The 13,205-nt window shown below is 47.7% G+C and overlaps 1 protein-coding gene across 1 annotated transcript in view; it reads right to left on the bottom strand.

Moving 5' to 3' along the window:
• Positions 1 to 460: 460 nt before the first annotated feature.
• Positions 461 to 13,205, bottom strand: part of LOC119979084 (patatin-like phospholipase domain-containing protein 2) — a 42,301-nt gene continuing 29,556 nt past the window's right edge. The window contains exons 6-9 of the mRNA XM_038821084.1: positions 7,895 to 8,071; positions 5,826 to 5,913; positions 3,932 to 4,040; positions 461 to 1,019 (exon numbers count right to left, since the gene is read on the bottom strand). Coding sequence (XP_038677012.1) covers positions 3,959 to 4,040; positions 5,826 to 5,913; positions 7,895 to 8,071 — 347 coding nt within the window. The 3' untranslated portion in view covers positions 461 to 1,019; positions 3,932 to 3,958. The remainder of the gene's footprint in view (positions 1,020 to 3,931; positions 4,041 to 5,825; positions 5,914 to 7,894; positions 8,072 to 13,205) is intronic.

Below are 13,205 nucleotides of genomic sequence, written 5' to 3'. Positions count from 1 at the left end.
CAGCGAGCTGCCTCTCCACGTTTTACATACTGAATTCACATATTTGGTCACTGATCAAATGCTGTTTGGTCTCATATTAGAGATGATCCTCCGAGTGATTAACAAGGCTGCAGTCATGCATTGGGTAGGAAGCAGTTGAACAGTATAACTTAGAGCCTCTAGTCAACTCCGAGCAGGAGGTTTTTTTTTTGGATTTTGCAAGATGATCTTGTGTTGTTTCCCCTTCCAGTGGTTTTAAAAAAATATTCCTAAATCATCAGTACAGATTAATAATAATCTTTAGTGTCACAAGTAGGCTTACATTAACACTGCAATGAAGTTGCTGTGAAAAGCCCCTAGTCGCCATATTCTGGCGCCTGTTCGGGTACACAGAGGGAGAATTCAGAATGTCCAAATTACCCAACAGCACGTTTTTCGGGACTTGTGGGATGAAACCGGAGCACCCAGAGGAAACGCACCAACACAGGGAGAATGTGCAGACTCCGCACAGTCAGTAACCCAAGCCGGGAATCAAACCTGGGACCTGGCGCTGTGAAGCAACAGTGCTAACCACTGTGCTACTGTGCCACCCCAATCGATTGGTCATCAAAACTACATGACGGAATTGCAGAGGATGCAGCAAAGCAAACAAAAGCACCAGTGACTGGACCTGGCACTGGAGAGTTTAAAGAGGCATCAACAAACTGTAAAAAGATGGACAAATGAAACCAGTGAGTACTAAACAGAGAACAGGATTGGCCCTAGATATACTCGTGTGTTGTGTCTGATCTCTGAAATACTATCTACAGAAACATGTAGACAAAAGGAACATCAGAAACAGGATCCTGCTGGTCCAGTTATCATGGTCCATGCCCTCCCGAGCTGTATTATCCTTTTAATGGGAAATCCGAGGTGACTTCTCCAGTGTCAATGAAATACATGTCAGTGACAGAATGGTGGGTCCCAACTTTCCGTTGCAAACCCAGTTTGTCCAGACGCACAGTGAAACAAATGTGTGAGGATCAATATTAGAAGACCACCTGTGGAAAGAAGATACAAACAATGGTTACAGAATGGTGAAAGACTGAGATATTAGGCCATCCTGGGATGGAATACCACAGAGACTGGCTCACGGTATACTCTGCTCCAGCATTGTTTTGTAAAGCCATACTGCTCCAGTAAGTACTGAGTTCAAGACCAGCTATTGGACGGCCACTGTGTACTTTAAAACCTTGATACCATTTCTGACACTGTATTACCACAGAGCTGTTTTTAGGTGGGGTGCATCAACCCAATGGGGTTTGCAAAGTAGTGATTTGTCCCACAGCAGTGTAATCGCAGGGCTGAACATCAGCAAGAGCTCAAACTCAACTCCGATCTCTTACCCCACATTGGGGTTTTCTGTGATGGGGCCAGGGGTGGGTGGAGGGGTGATGTTCAGAGGAAAGGAGAGAGAACAGACTGTGTTCAAAAAGAAATATACCAACAGCAGAGTATTTCCTCTGAACATATTAAACCAGATAAGTGGACCTAATGCTAAATTATTTCAGAATTTACTAACACATGAACAAATCTAGATCTGTGTTCCACTGAGGGGCAGAGTTCGGGTCCCAAACAAAAACCGTCAATAGTTATGTTTTACTTTCTCAGACCTAATCCTGTCGAGAATAAAGCTAGCATTCCAGCAACTCATCATCCAATTAAATATGAGGAACTGGCACAACAGCGGACGAGAACCTTTCTTTCGGGTCGGTGCAAACCCAAATGGCTTTCTTCTGCATTGTAAGGATTCTATGAAGCAATACTAACAGGGAATGGTAGCTTGGTTATTTTAATGGGTTGGTAGTTCAAAGGCCTGGACTAATGATCTAAAAACCTAAGTTGAAACCGTACGATGAAAGCTGCGGAATAAAATTCATTACATCGAAGAAATCTGGAACGGTGATCATGAAACTATTGGATTGCTGTAGAAACAAAACCCATCTGATTTACTAATTTCCATTGTAAAAGGAAATCTGCCTTTGTACCTGGTCTGACCTATATATAACTCCATATCCACAGCAGCGGCTGACTTTAAACTGCCCTCTAAAATGGTCCAGCATATTGTCAAAAAGGCAGCTCACCACCACAACCTTTAAGAGTAAGACTCAGAAATAAACAGGGCTGGATTCACCGTTTTGAGACTAAGTGTTGACGCCAGCGGAGGAACTGTGGCATTTTACGATCTAAAGATCCTGCGACCAGTGAGGGACGAGCAGCCGCTGCAAGTAAACTCCTGGCTCCCACAATACAAGCGCCTGGAGAATGGCCGGGTCCATGGCTGCACACAGCGACGACCTGCAGTGTACGCACCGTAAAACATGGCGCCGGCCATGCAGGGACCCGACCTGCCAGATAATGCCCCCCTGGCCACCCCCACCAGCCCTCACGGAGGCTCCTCCGGCCAGCAGCACAGCTCCCACCAGACTGTGGCGGCGTTGGACACAGTCCGCAGCCGCCACATCGGGTTCCAACCGCTGTGACCACACATCAACCACGCGGTCGGGCACCTGGCCCATCGGGGGCGGAGCATCGGGGGAGGGCCTACAGGTGATGTGCCAACGCCATTCCAACGGTGTGCGGTGCGTGTAGCGATGGTGCCATTTTGGAGGGGGCGGAGGATACAAAACTGGTGTCAAGCCAGCGCCGCCCCCGATTTGGGCATCAAAAGAGATTCTGCGCCCGATCACCGATTACAAAATTGGCGTCGTGGAACGGAAAATCCCGCCCACTGACTTTGCCAGAGACACACACATATCCCATGAATGAAAAAAAATCATCTGGCGAGGAAGCAAAAACAGCTGCTTTGGGATCATCAGATGGCACAGCTGCACACACAAAACTCTTTTTTATCTCAATCCCTGGTATTCCCAAAGTCCTACCCTGTAAACTTTTATAGTTTACAGCAACAGGTGGGTTTACCGGTTCAACATTTAATTTTAATTTCAACACTAGTTACAAAGTTTCGACTTGACCAAAGCACCTTCTCAAGTTTGATCTCTTTGCTTCCTGTTGTAATATTTTGTACTTGCCACAGGTCATCTATCTGGATCCCAAGTTTTTTTAATTATTCATGAGCTTAGACTTCAAAAGATAACCTGTATTTCTATAGCGCCTTTCAAGATCTCAGGAAGTCACAAAGTGCTTTACGACCAATTAAGTACCGTTGAGATTGGCCCATTTCCACAAACAGCAAAGAAAGGAAGGAACTGATAATCTGTTTGTGATATTGGGACATGTATTGACCAGGATATCATGGTCGTTAAGGAGGAGTCCAGAAAGGAGAACCAAAAAAGGTTTCTTTCCAACTCTTGGTTTAGGAAAACCATATAGAAGCAACAGTCCAAGTCCCAGCCGGGGCTATTCTGGAACTCCGCTCCTAGCTGGGCCGTGTTTTATCCTGTGGAATTAATAAACCTGTTGACGGGCCTCCACTCCTCAGTGGGGAGCTCGTACTCCATGAGGCTCACGGGGAGATGAATCGAGTCATCCCCATGAGTCTCGTGGGGGCTATAGCAGATACCAAAGAGACCTCTTCTTCAAAATAGGTCAAAGGATCTTTTACATTCACCCAAGAACTGATCTCAGCAACTGAACGATTGCACCTTTGACAATACAGCACTAAGTTCAGCTATGTTTTTGTGTTCACATCTTAACCCCCTGACTCAGAGCGGAGTGCTTTACCAACTGACTCACAGCTGATGTGACACTGAGAGAAATTATTCTCTTTCCTGCTCTGATTTTCTGGTCCACTGCCTCATCACCATGAGAGCTTGCTGTGCAGAAATGGGCTGTCAGAATTCTACAATCGTGGCTGCACTTCCAGAGTACCTCGCTGGCTGGAAAGTGTCTGGGGACATCCTGAGATCTTAAAAGGTTGCTGAAATAATTCAGGAAAGAAGAGGAGGATTACCTCGCAGCACAGGTTGTCCATTTGGAGTTACTCAGTATTCCAATGAGCCTCAACATTATCAGACATCCAGCCAAAAGCCTTTGGGATATCAAGGAACCATCCTTTTACTCTGGGTGGAGGGGGAGAAAGGAGGAAAAGTTAGGCAGAAAATACTTATGGTGACGTATTTTACAACAATTATACCTTCCTAAACAATGCCAGAAATTAAGAAGAGAGACTTATCTGTGTGATGCACAAAGCACTAAAACGGGTTTATCCAACCCCCAGGCTGCTGGCAATGAGCTGCCCCCCCCCCCCCCCCCCGCCCCCAGCCTCCCTATCTGGCCTGCGGAGCTAGTATTTAATATACCCGTGAGTGAGATGGAAGACTCAGTAAGGAGTTACTCCTACGATCACAGGCCATTCTCTCCTGTGTTTGCTACTGTTGTTAGGGTCACAGTGTGCGCAAATTGGTTTTTTTTTTCTTCATACATCAACTTTTTCGCCAAACCGTGACTCTCCAAAATTTGCTTATTGGCCCCTCAAGTGAGGAAAAGAAAACCGAATTGTGCCCACCCGCCCCGCCCCGGCGTGCAAAAGGTTGGACAAGTCTGCACTCATCGATATGAGACTTGAGGATGCTGCTGTTACGCAAATCCTTCCTCACAAATACTTCCTTTCCCACTGGGAAAGATAAGTTGGAATAGAATCCATCAATGGCACAAGTTCAGCAGCAGGCCAAATGACCTTGACTCCTGCCCAAAGGGAAGTTCTCCCCCCCCCCCCTTCCAGGTTGCTGGATCTGGGAAAGGGGAGATTGTAACATTAAAAATTAAGAGGTGAAATTACAAATTAAGAGATGATAACTCGGAGTAGATGGCTTAGAAAAAAAACTAGCAAAGTGCCTTCAGCATTCTCACACCCCGCCCAGCACATAATTAACAGGGTCCCTTGCTAAAGAGTCACTGCAGAGCAAGTAAGTAAATAAGACAAGAGAAATTGAGAGAAACATCAATCTCAAAAGAACAGCAAAATACTGCAAAATCTGAAATAAAAATTGAAAAATGCTGGAAATGTTCAGCATCTGTGGAGGAAGAAGTGTAATTAATGCTAAGCAGAGCGAACAAAAGGTCATAGAGCTGAAACATTAACTCTATTTCTCTCCACAGATGGTTTCTGCGGCACTTCGGGCGAAATTCTCCGACCCGTCGTATAGCGGGAGGGCCTTCCCGACATTTTTCCCGCCCTCCCGCTATTCTCCCCCACCCCCCCGCCCAACTCCCGACCCGAATCGCTGCCGCCATTTTTTTACGGCCGGCAGCGATTCACAGCTGTTCGATGGGCCGAAGTCCCAGCCCTTCACGCCGTTTTTACGAACGGCAAACACACCTGGTCTGGCCGTTCGTAAAAACGGCGTCACAAACTTGCTTTTCATAACCATGGCACCGATTGGCACGGCAGTACCACGGCCGTGCCAAGGGTGCCATGGGCCCGCGATCGGTGGGCACCGATCGCGGGCAGTGGGCCCGATGCCCGCGCACTCTTTCTCCTTCCGCCGCCCCGCAGTATCCATTCGCGGGGCGGCTGAGGGGCAACCCGGCCCGCGCATGCGCGGGTTTCGCGCAAATACGCGATGACGCGTCAGCCGGCGCTAACTCCGGCAAGCGGGCTTAACGATATTCGTTAAGCCCGTCATTCCGGAGCCTACGGCGTCGGGCTGCTAGCCCCGACCGGGGACCAGAATCGGTTCCCGGTCGGGAAGGGGCGCGCTGGCGTCAAACCCGGGCGGGTTTGACGCCAGCTTTACGATTTCTCCCGTTTTGGGAGAATCGCGCCCTTCATATTTCAAACCTTTTTTCCCCCCCGTTTTTAAGCTCAAAGAAATGCAGGTGAACGAGAAGAATCAAACCCTTACATCTGTGCCACAGAATGCACTGGGTACGAGGCCAGGCTGGTGAAGGTGTCAGGGATGCCCATTTTCTGCCTGCTCACAGGTGGCAACACTATTCAGACAGGGGAAAAAGAACAGATGAACAAGAATTGAAAATCTTCCTCCCTTCCACAGATTCCACTTGTTGGGGCAGACCAGATAAAGAGATGATGGGTGGCAGGAAGGACAAGGTGGAGAAAGAGGACAAGAGAGAATTGCGGGGTGGGGAAAAAGCAGGACAGTGGTCTCCTTCCATTGGTCTTCCTATTCCATCAACTGGCAACACAGGGAGATAACCTGCTTCTAGACCTCTGTCAAGGGCAAACCTGAAGGAGGTTTTGCAATGCACTTACTGCCACATTTGCAACAGGTCATCACCAATGAATCACCGTTTAACTTCAATCCACTAGAACAGAGGCCAGACACCAGCTTAAGAGGACAATTCCAGAATAACCTGACTCCACTATTAACTGTGGCTCAGTTGGTAGCACTCTCGCCTCTGATTCAGAATGCTGAGGGTTCAAGTCCCACTCTGGTACCTGAGCACAACCAACAACAATCACAGCCGGCACTAGCACGGTATTGAGGGAGTGCTGCACTGTTGGAGATGCTGTCATTGGGATGAGAGATCTCATTTGTCCACTCAAGTGGATGTAAAATATACCAGGATGCTATTTGAAGAGCAGGAGATTTACTCCGGTGCCCTGGCCAAGGTTTATCCCTCAAATCAACATCACAGACACAGTACCTGGTCACGCTCACATTGCTGTTTGAGGGAACTTGCGGAGCATAAAGTGGCTGATCCATTTCCTACGTGGCAACCCTGACTGCACTTCAAAAAGTACTTTTGAAAAGTGCCTTTAAAGTCTGGCAGTTATGAAAGGCACTACATAAATGCAGTATTTTGTTTCACTAATGCAGTATTTATTTTCAATCTGTGTGTCCAGGTGTTCAAATGACAAGTTACACACAAGACCCAAATTCAAAAGGCAAATCAAAAAGATTGTTTTTTTTCTGGAGGGAGCGGAAATGCAAAACAGGAGGTTTGCTTCAGCAGGCAACAACAACAACACCCATTGATATAGCATCCAAACACAGTGGAACATCTCAGTGCACGTCATAGGGGTGTTATTAAACTGAACACTGAGCCAGGGCTGGTGGGAATATCCAGACGAGGACATAATATTAAAATTAGATTGAGAAGTATTCAGGAGTGTAATCAGGAAGTGTCTATTCACACATCTGGATCTCTCTTTCCTGTATAAGACTGGGGATACAAGGAGACAACTGTAGCTTCTGGAACAGAGATCAATAATTTTTTGTAGGTAAGGGCATCAAGGCATATGGAGCAAAGGAAAGTAAATGGACTTGAGGCACAGGTCAGACATAGCATAAATGAACGGTGGAACTATTTCAAAGGGGTAAATGGCCTTCTCCAACTCCTATAGAACCCCTACAGTACAGAAGGAGGCCCATCGAGTCTACACTGACCCTCTGAAAGAGCAGTCTACCTAGGCCCATTCCTGCAACCCTGTAACCTGGACACTGAATGGCAATATAGTATGGCTAATCCACCTAACCTGCACATCTTTGTGACTGTGGGGGGAAACTGGAGCACCCGGAGGAATCCCACGCAGACACGGGGAGAAGTGCAAACTCCACACAGATATTAAGCCAAAGCTGGAATCGTACCCGGATCCCTGGAGCTGCGAGGCAGCAGGGCAAACCATTGTACCACCGTACCGCCCATATTTCTGTGTAATTCACAATCCAATTATTATTCTGCATCCAATTCAGCATTATAACGGAGCTACCATTTTTCCACCCATTCTTCAGTGGGGACGCTAAAACATCTGCCCTGTCAACAGTTGGATAGTTTGTTTTCTTTCCCTAGGTGTCTTGGCTTGGAGCTCTGCCAGGTACTGAAGCTGATATTGGTTTTTCATTACTGTACAAATGCTGCTCTGTCAGCTGGGACATTTCTGTGCTGCCTACTGACAGTACAGTGGGAAGGAAATCAGGGACATGACCTTAAAAGAACATAACATTGGTACCTCCAAGAACCCCCGTCTTATATCCAGATAATCTTTCTTCAAGAGAACCAAACTTGGAGCGTGCCTCAGGTTCCAGATATTCAGCGACTTGGTCACCCTCTTGTGAGGGTGTATAATCGTTACAGTACTGACTTGATAAAACTTTGGAGACAATCGGGGCATCTGGACTCAGCAAGTCTAGAAACAAAAACAGGATTGATGTCAAACGGGTTGAAAGACTGAATGACAATGGTACAAAATGTAGGCCTCCTTCCCTCCCGATTTTTTAATATATATTCGTTCATTGGATTAGTGTTGCTGGCTGGGCAGCATTTATTGCCCATCCTTAATTGCTGTTAAACTGAAGGAATTGCAAGGCCATTTCAATGCATTTAAGAGTCAACCACTTTGCCATGAATCAGGAGTTACATGCAAGCCAGAACAGGTAAGGATAACAGATTTCCTCCCCTAGAGGACCAGATGGGCTTTTACAACAATTGGCAATGTTTTCATGGTTATCATGTAGAATTTTAACTCCAGATTTTTATTGAATTCAAATTTCACTATCTGCCATGCTGAGATTTGAACCCAGGTCTCCGGAGCATTATCCTGGGTCTCTGGCTTCCTAGTCCAGTGACACAAGGCAGGCCAGCAGCACGGTTCAATTCCCGTATCAGCCTCCCCGAACAGGCGCCAGAATGTGGCGACTAGGGTCTTTTCACAGTAACTTCATTGAAACCTACTCGTGACAATAAGCGATTTTTTATTTATTTTTTATTTTAGTATTATCACACTATATCTTTGTTGGACAAATTATTCCATAGATTCATAGGTTCAATATACAACCAAATGAATATTAAATATTTAGACTTTCACTGACAAAATGCTTCAACATTTCCTTTCTGTGCCGTGGTGGAGAGGTTTGAACGTTCCGTTGATCCCGAGAGCAATGCCGTCAGGTAGGGCGGCATGTGACACAATGGTTAGCTCTGGGACTGCGGCGCTGACGACCCAGGTTTGAATCGCGGCCCTGGGTTACTGTCCGTGTAGAGTTTGCACATTCTCCCCTTGTCTGCGTGGGTTTCACCCCCACAACCCAAAGATGTGCAGGTTAGGTGGATTGGCCACGCTAAATTGCCCCATAATTGGAGAAAACATAATTGGGTACTCTAAATTTATATTAAAAAAGCAATGCCGTCATGGCAGGGTCACCCATGATGGAGCGGAGGAGCCAGACAAAGCACAAACCAAGACAAGTCGTCAATGGCGGATCAGGCAAAGATACAGGTATGGTATCAGTGGCTACGATGGCATATGTCGGCTGCAGCAGCAGGGAGTTCCCCAGTTGAGGTTCCCTTGCCACTGGAACTGGGCCTATCTTCTGTATAAGACCAGAGACCATGGCTGGGATACTCCGAGCCCATGTCGGGTCGGAGAATCGGCAGGGGACGCCGGAATCCTGCCACGCCGCTCCAACGCCGGGCCGCCGATTCTCCAGTGACCGGCGAATCAGCAGCAATCGCGCCGGCGCGGTCGGGGGCCATTGAAAGCAGGCGCACTTGATGGGCCGAGTGCCGGGCGAGTCCCACCGACGTCATGTGTGTATGGTCCTACCCGGCGTTCTGGCTACGGGGGCCGTCCTGGTTGGGGGGGGGGGGAAGAGCCGGCTCCCGGGGGGGCGGGGGGTGGGCCTCACGGCGGCCAGGCCCGCGATCGGGGGCAACCGATCGGCGGGCGCGCTGATTCCAGGGGGGGGGCCTCTGTTCCTCCACGCCGGGTCCCTGTTGGGCTCCGCCATGTTGCCCGCAGGCCGGCACAGAGACGGCCATGGCGTGCATGCGCGGACCCACGCCGGCAGTGGCCGGCCGGCTTTCGGCGGCAGAGCAGCACACAGCACTCCGGCGCCGAAATAGCCTTCGAGGGCGGGTAGAATGACTGGGACTGGAGGCCCGTTGATGCCAGCGTCGCCCACGCCGGTTTTGACGCCGGCGTCAACACTTGGCCGGGATTTCAGAAACTCCCAGCTCATATGTCTGCTGATATGCAACGGCATATCCACGTTAAAAGATGTCTTGTGCCAGGCGCCTACCTAGAGGAAGCCGTGCACCCCCCACACAGACAAGCCCTGCAGCGATTAGCGAGAGGTGATGGGGACAGGACCATAAGATCCGGTCCTGAAGAAGTCCCTAGCTTCAGACTAGCAGGTAAGTGGTAGAATTGGCTGTATGATCGGGCTCACCAGCCATGCAAGAACCCACAGAACCCATGGCCAGTAACACAAGTTTCTTAGGTGGACAAACATACTTTTCAGCGAGTGATCGCCAAAGAAGCGAAGAAGACTTTCAACATTTAATTGCAGGAGCATCTCTTAAGGTGAGAATGAATCACGGGTGGTGGTGAAGTTGACACCGTCATCAATTTGTTTGACAATTTTGGCTCCAGTCCACATTCGCCTGTCTTGTCATAGAATTTACAGTGTAGAAGGAGGCCATTCGGCCCATCGAGTCTGCACCCGCTCTTGGGAAGAGCACCCTACCCAAGGTCCACACCTCCACCTTATCCCCATAACCCAGTAACCCCACCCAACACTAAGGGCAATTTTGGACACTAAGGGCAATTTAGCATGGCCAATCCACCTAACCTGCACATCTTTGGACTGTGGGAGGAAACCGGAGCACCCGGAGGAAACCCACGCACACACAGGGAGGATGTGCAGACTCCGCACAGACAGTGAGTCAAGCCGGAATTGAACCTGGGACCCTGGAGCTGTGAAGCAATTGTGCTATCCACAATGCTACCGTGCTGCCTTCATCACTGGGAAGTAAGAGGAGTGGGATGGAGCCGAGGGAGATGTACACTTTATATATGGGAAAGTGGGTGAATGAGATCACAAGATAACGAGAAATAGAAGCAGGAGAAGACCACTTGGCCCATGAAGCCTACTTGGCCGCCATCCAATAAAATCATGGCCGATCTGATTGTGGCCTTAACTCCATTTTCCTGCCTGACTCCCATAGCCTTGTACTCCCCATCTACCAAAAATGTGTCTAACTGAGCCTTGAATATATTCAGTCACCCAGCCCCCACTGCTCTCTGGGGAGAGAGTTCCAAAGACTCGTGACCCTCAGAGAAGAAATTCCTCCTTATCTCCGTATGAAATGAGACCCATTATTTTAAAATTGTTTCCACTAATTTCAGATTCGCTAATGAGTGTAAATATACTCCCCTGTCAAACCCCCTCAAAATCTTGTAACTTTCAGTAAGATCACCTGTCGTCCTTTTAAACTCAAATGGGTTGAGGCCCAACCTGCTCAAACATTCCTCAATAAGACCCCTTTGTCCCCAGAATCAGCCTAATGAACCTTCTCTGAACTGTTTCTAAGACAAGAATATCCCTCCCTAAGTAAGGAGACCAGAGCAGTGCACAGTGCGCTCCGTGTGGCATCAACTGTAGCAAGATTCATTTCTTCCCCCACCCCCCAGTTAAAATTTCATTTTAGCTCCTAATAACTTGCCCTACCTGCATGTGAACCTTTTGTGATTCATGTACAAAAACACCCAGGTCCCTCTGTACCGCATGTCTTCCTATTCTTTCTGTCAAAGTGGATGACTTCCACGTTATACTCCAAAGGCACAGTGTTAGCACAGTGGGTAGCACTGTTGCTTCGCAGTGCCAGTGTCCCAGGTTCGATTCTTGGCTTGGGTCACTGTCTGTGCGGAGTCTGCAAGTTCTCCCCGTGCCTGCATGGGTTTCCTCCGGGTGCTCCAGTTTCCACCCACAAGTCCCAAAAGACGTGCTGTTAGGTGAATGGGACATGCTGAATTCTCCCTCTGTGTACCCGAACAGGCGCTGGAGTATGGTGACTCGGGGCCTTTCACAGTAACTTCATTGCAGTGTTAAGTAAGCCTACTTGTGACAATAAAGATTATTATTATCTGCCAAACCTTTGCCCATCTCACCTAATCGATCAATATTCCTTTGTATCCTCCTCACAACTTGCTTTCCTACTTATCTTAGTATTGTCAGCTACGTTGGCAACAGTCGTTCCCTTCATCCAAGCCATCAATATAAATCAGACAGTTCAGGCACCGGCACTGATCCCTGTGGCCATTAATTACAGTTTGACAACCTGAAAATTATCCATTTATCCCGACTTCTGTTTGTTAGCCAATCCTCGATCTTTGCTCATATATATCCCCAACACCATATGCTGTTACCTTTGTTGTCCCTTTTTTAATGCCTTTTGGAAATCTAAATACATTACATCTACTGGCTCCCCTTTATCCACCCTCATTGTCACATCCTTGAAAAATTCTAAGAAATTTGTCAAACACAATTTCATTTTCAAAAAACCATGTTGATCCTGCCTGATTGCGTGATGATTTTCTGAATGTCCTGCTATTACGTCCTTAATAACGGATTCCAGCATTTTCCCCACATCAGATGTTACATTAAAGGACTTATAGCTTCCTGCTTTGGTCTCCCTCTTTTATTGAGTATTTGTGTTACGTGTGCAGCTTTGCAATCTATTGGGATCTTTCCAGAGTTTAGGGAATTTTGAAAGATTACACCAAATGCATCTAATATCGTTAGTAAGTAAAGTATATCCTTCTATTCCTTTCTCTTTTATTCAAATGGACAAGGCATTCCCAGACTTTATGAAAATCGCTTATTGTCACGAGTAGGCTTCAATGAAGTTACTGTGAAAAGCCCCTAGTCGCCACATTCCGGCGCCTGTCCGGGGAGGCTGGTACGGGAATCGAACCGTGCTGCTGGCCTGCTTGGTCTGCTTTAAAAGCCAGCGATTTAGCCTGGTGAGCTAAACCAGCCCTTTATAGATAGGTTCTTGATTAATAAGGGGATCAGGGGTTATGGGGAGAAGGTAGGAGAATGGGGATGAGAAACATATCAGCCATGATTGAATGGCGGAGCAGACTCGATGGGCCAAGTGGCCTCATTCTGCTCCTATGTCTTATGGACTTGCAATGACGCCTAGCAGAGGAATTTCAAACCATCAGAAACTCAATATCTGTAAGTCAGTGCTAATACCCTTTGTGAATGGTGACAATTAAATTCCAGAGAAATATACACCTTTCCCCCTTGTGGAAGTCTCACTTCTGGAAATGAGGATCACCCTGCGACAATCCTTCTGAACGAACATCCCATTAGACCTTTGATTCTGGACTCTGGACGCACGTGAAACCTTAACTTGTATTTTTACCATGGTCATGTCCTGAACCTTCTTCCTTTCCCTTATCCCCCTTTTATTGTGGGAGTGCAAAAGGAGTGGAAATTGTGAAACCGCTCTCGCTCGCATGCCCGCGTTTGTAA

Source organism: Scyliorhinus canicula, chromosome 15 (genome assembly GCF_902713615.1).
Source record: "Scyliorhinus canicula chromosome 15, sScyCan1.1, whole genome shotgun sequence".
In the NCBI taxonomy this organism is placed as follows: Eukaryota; Metazoa; Chordata; class Chondrichthyes; order Carcharhiniformes; family Scyliorhinidae; genus Scyliorhinus; species Scyliorhinus canicula.
Note: the sequence above shows the minus strand (reverse complement) of the source record. Positions and strands in the feature narration are given on the sequence as shown.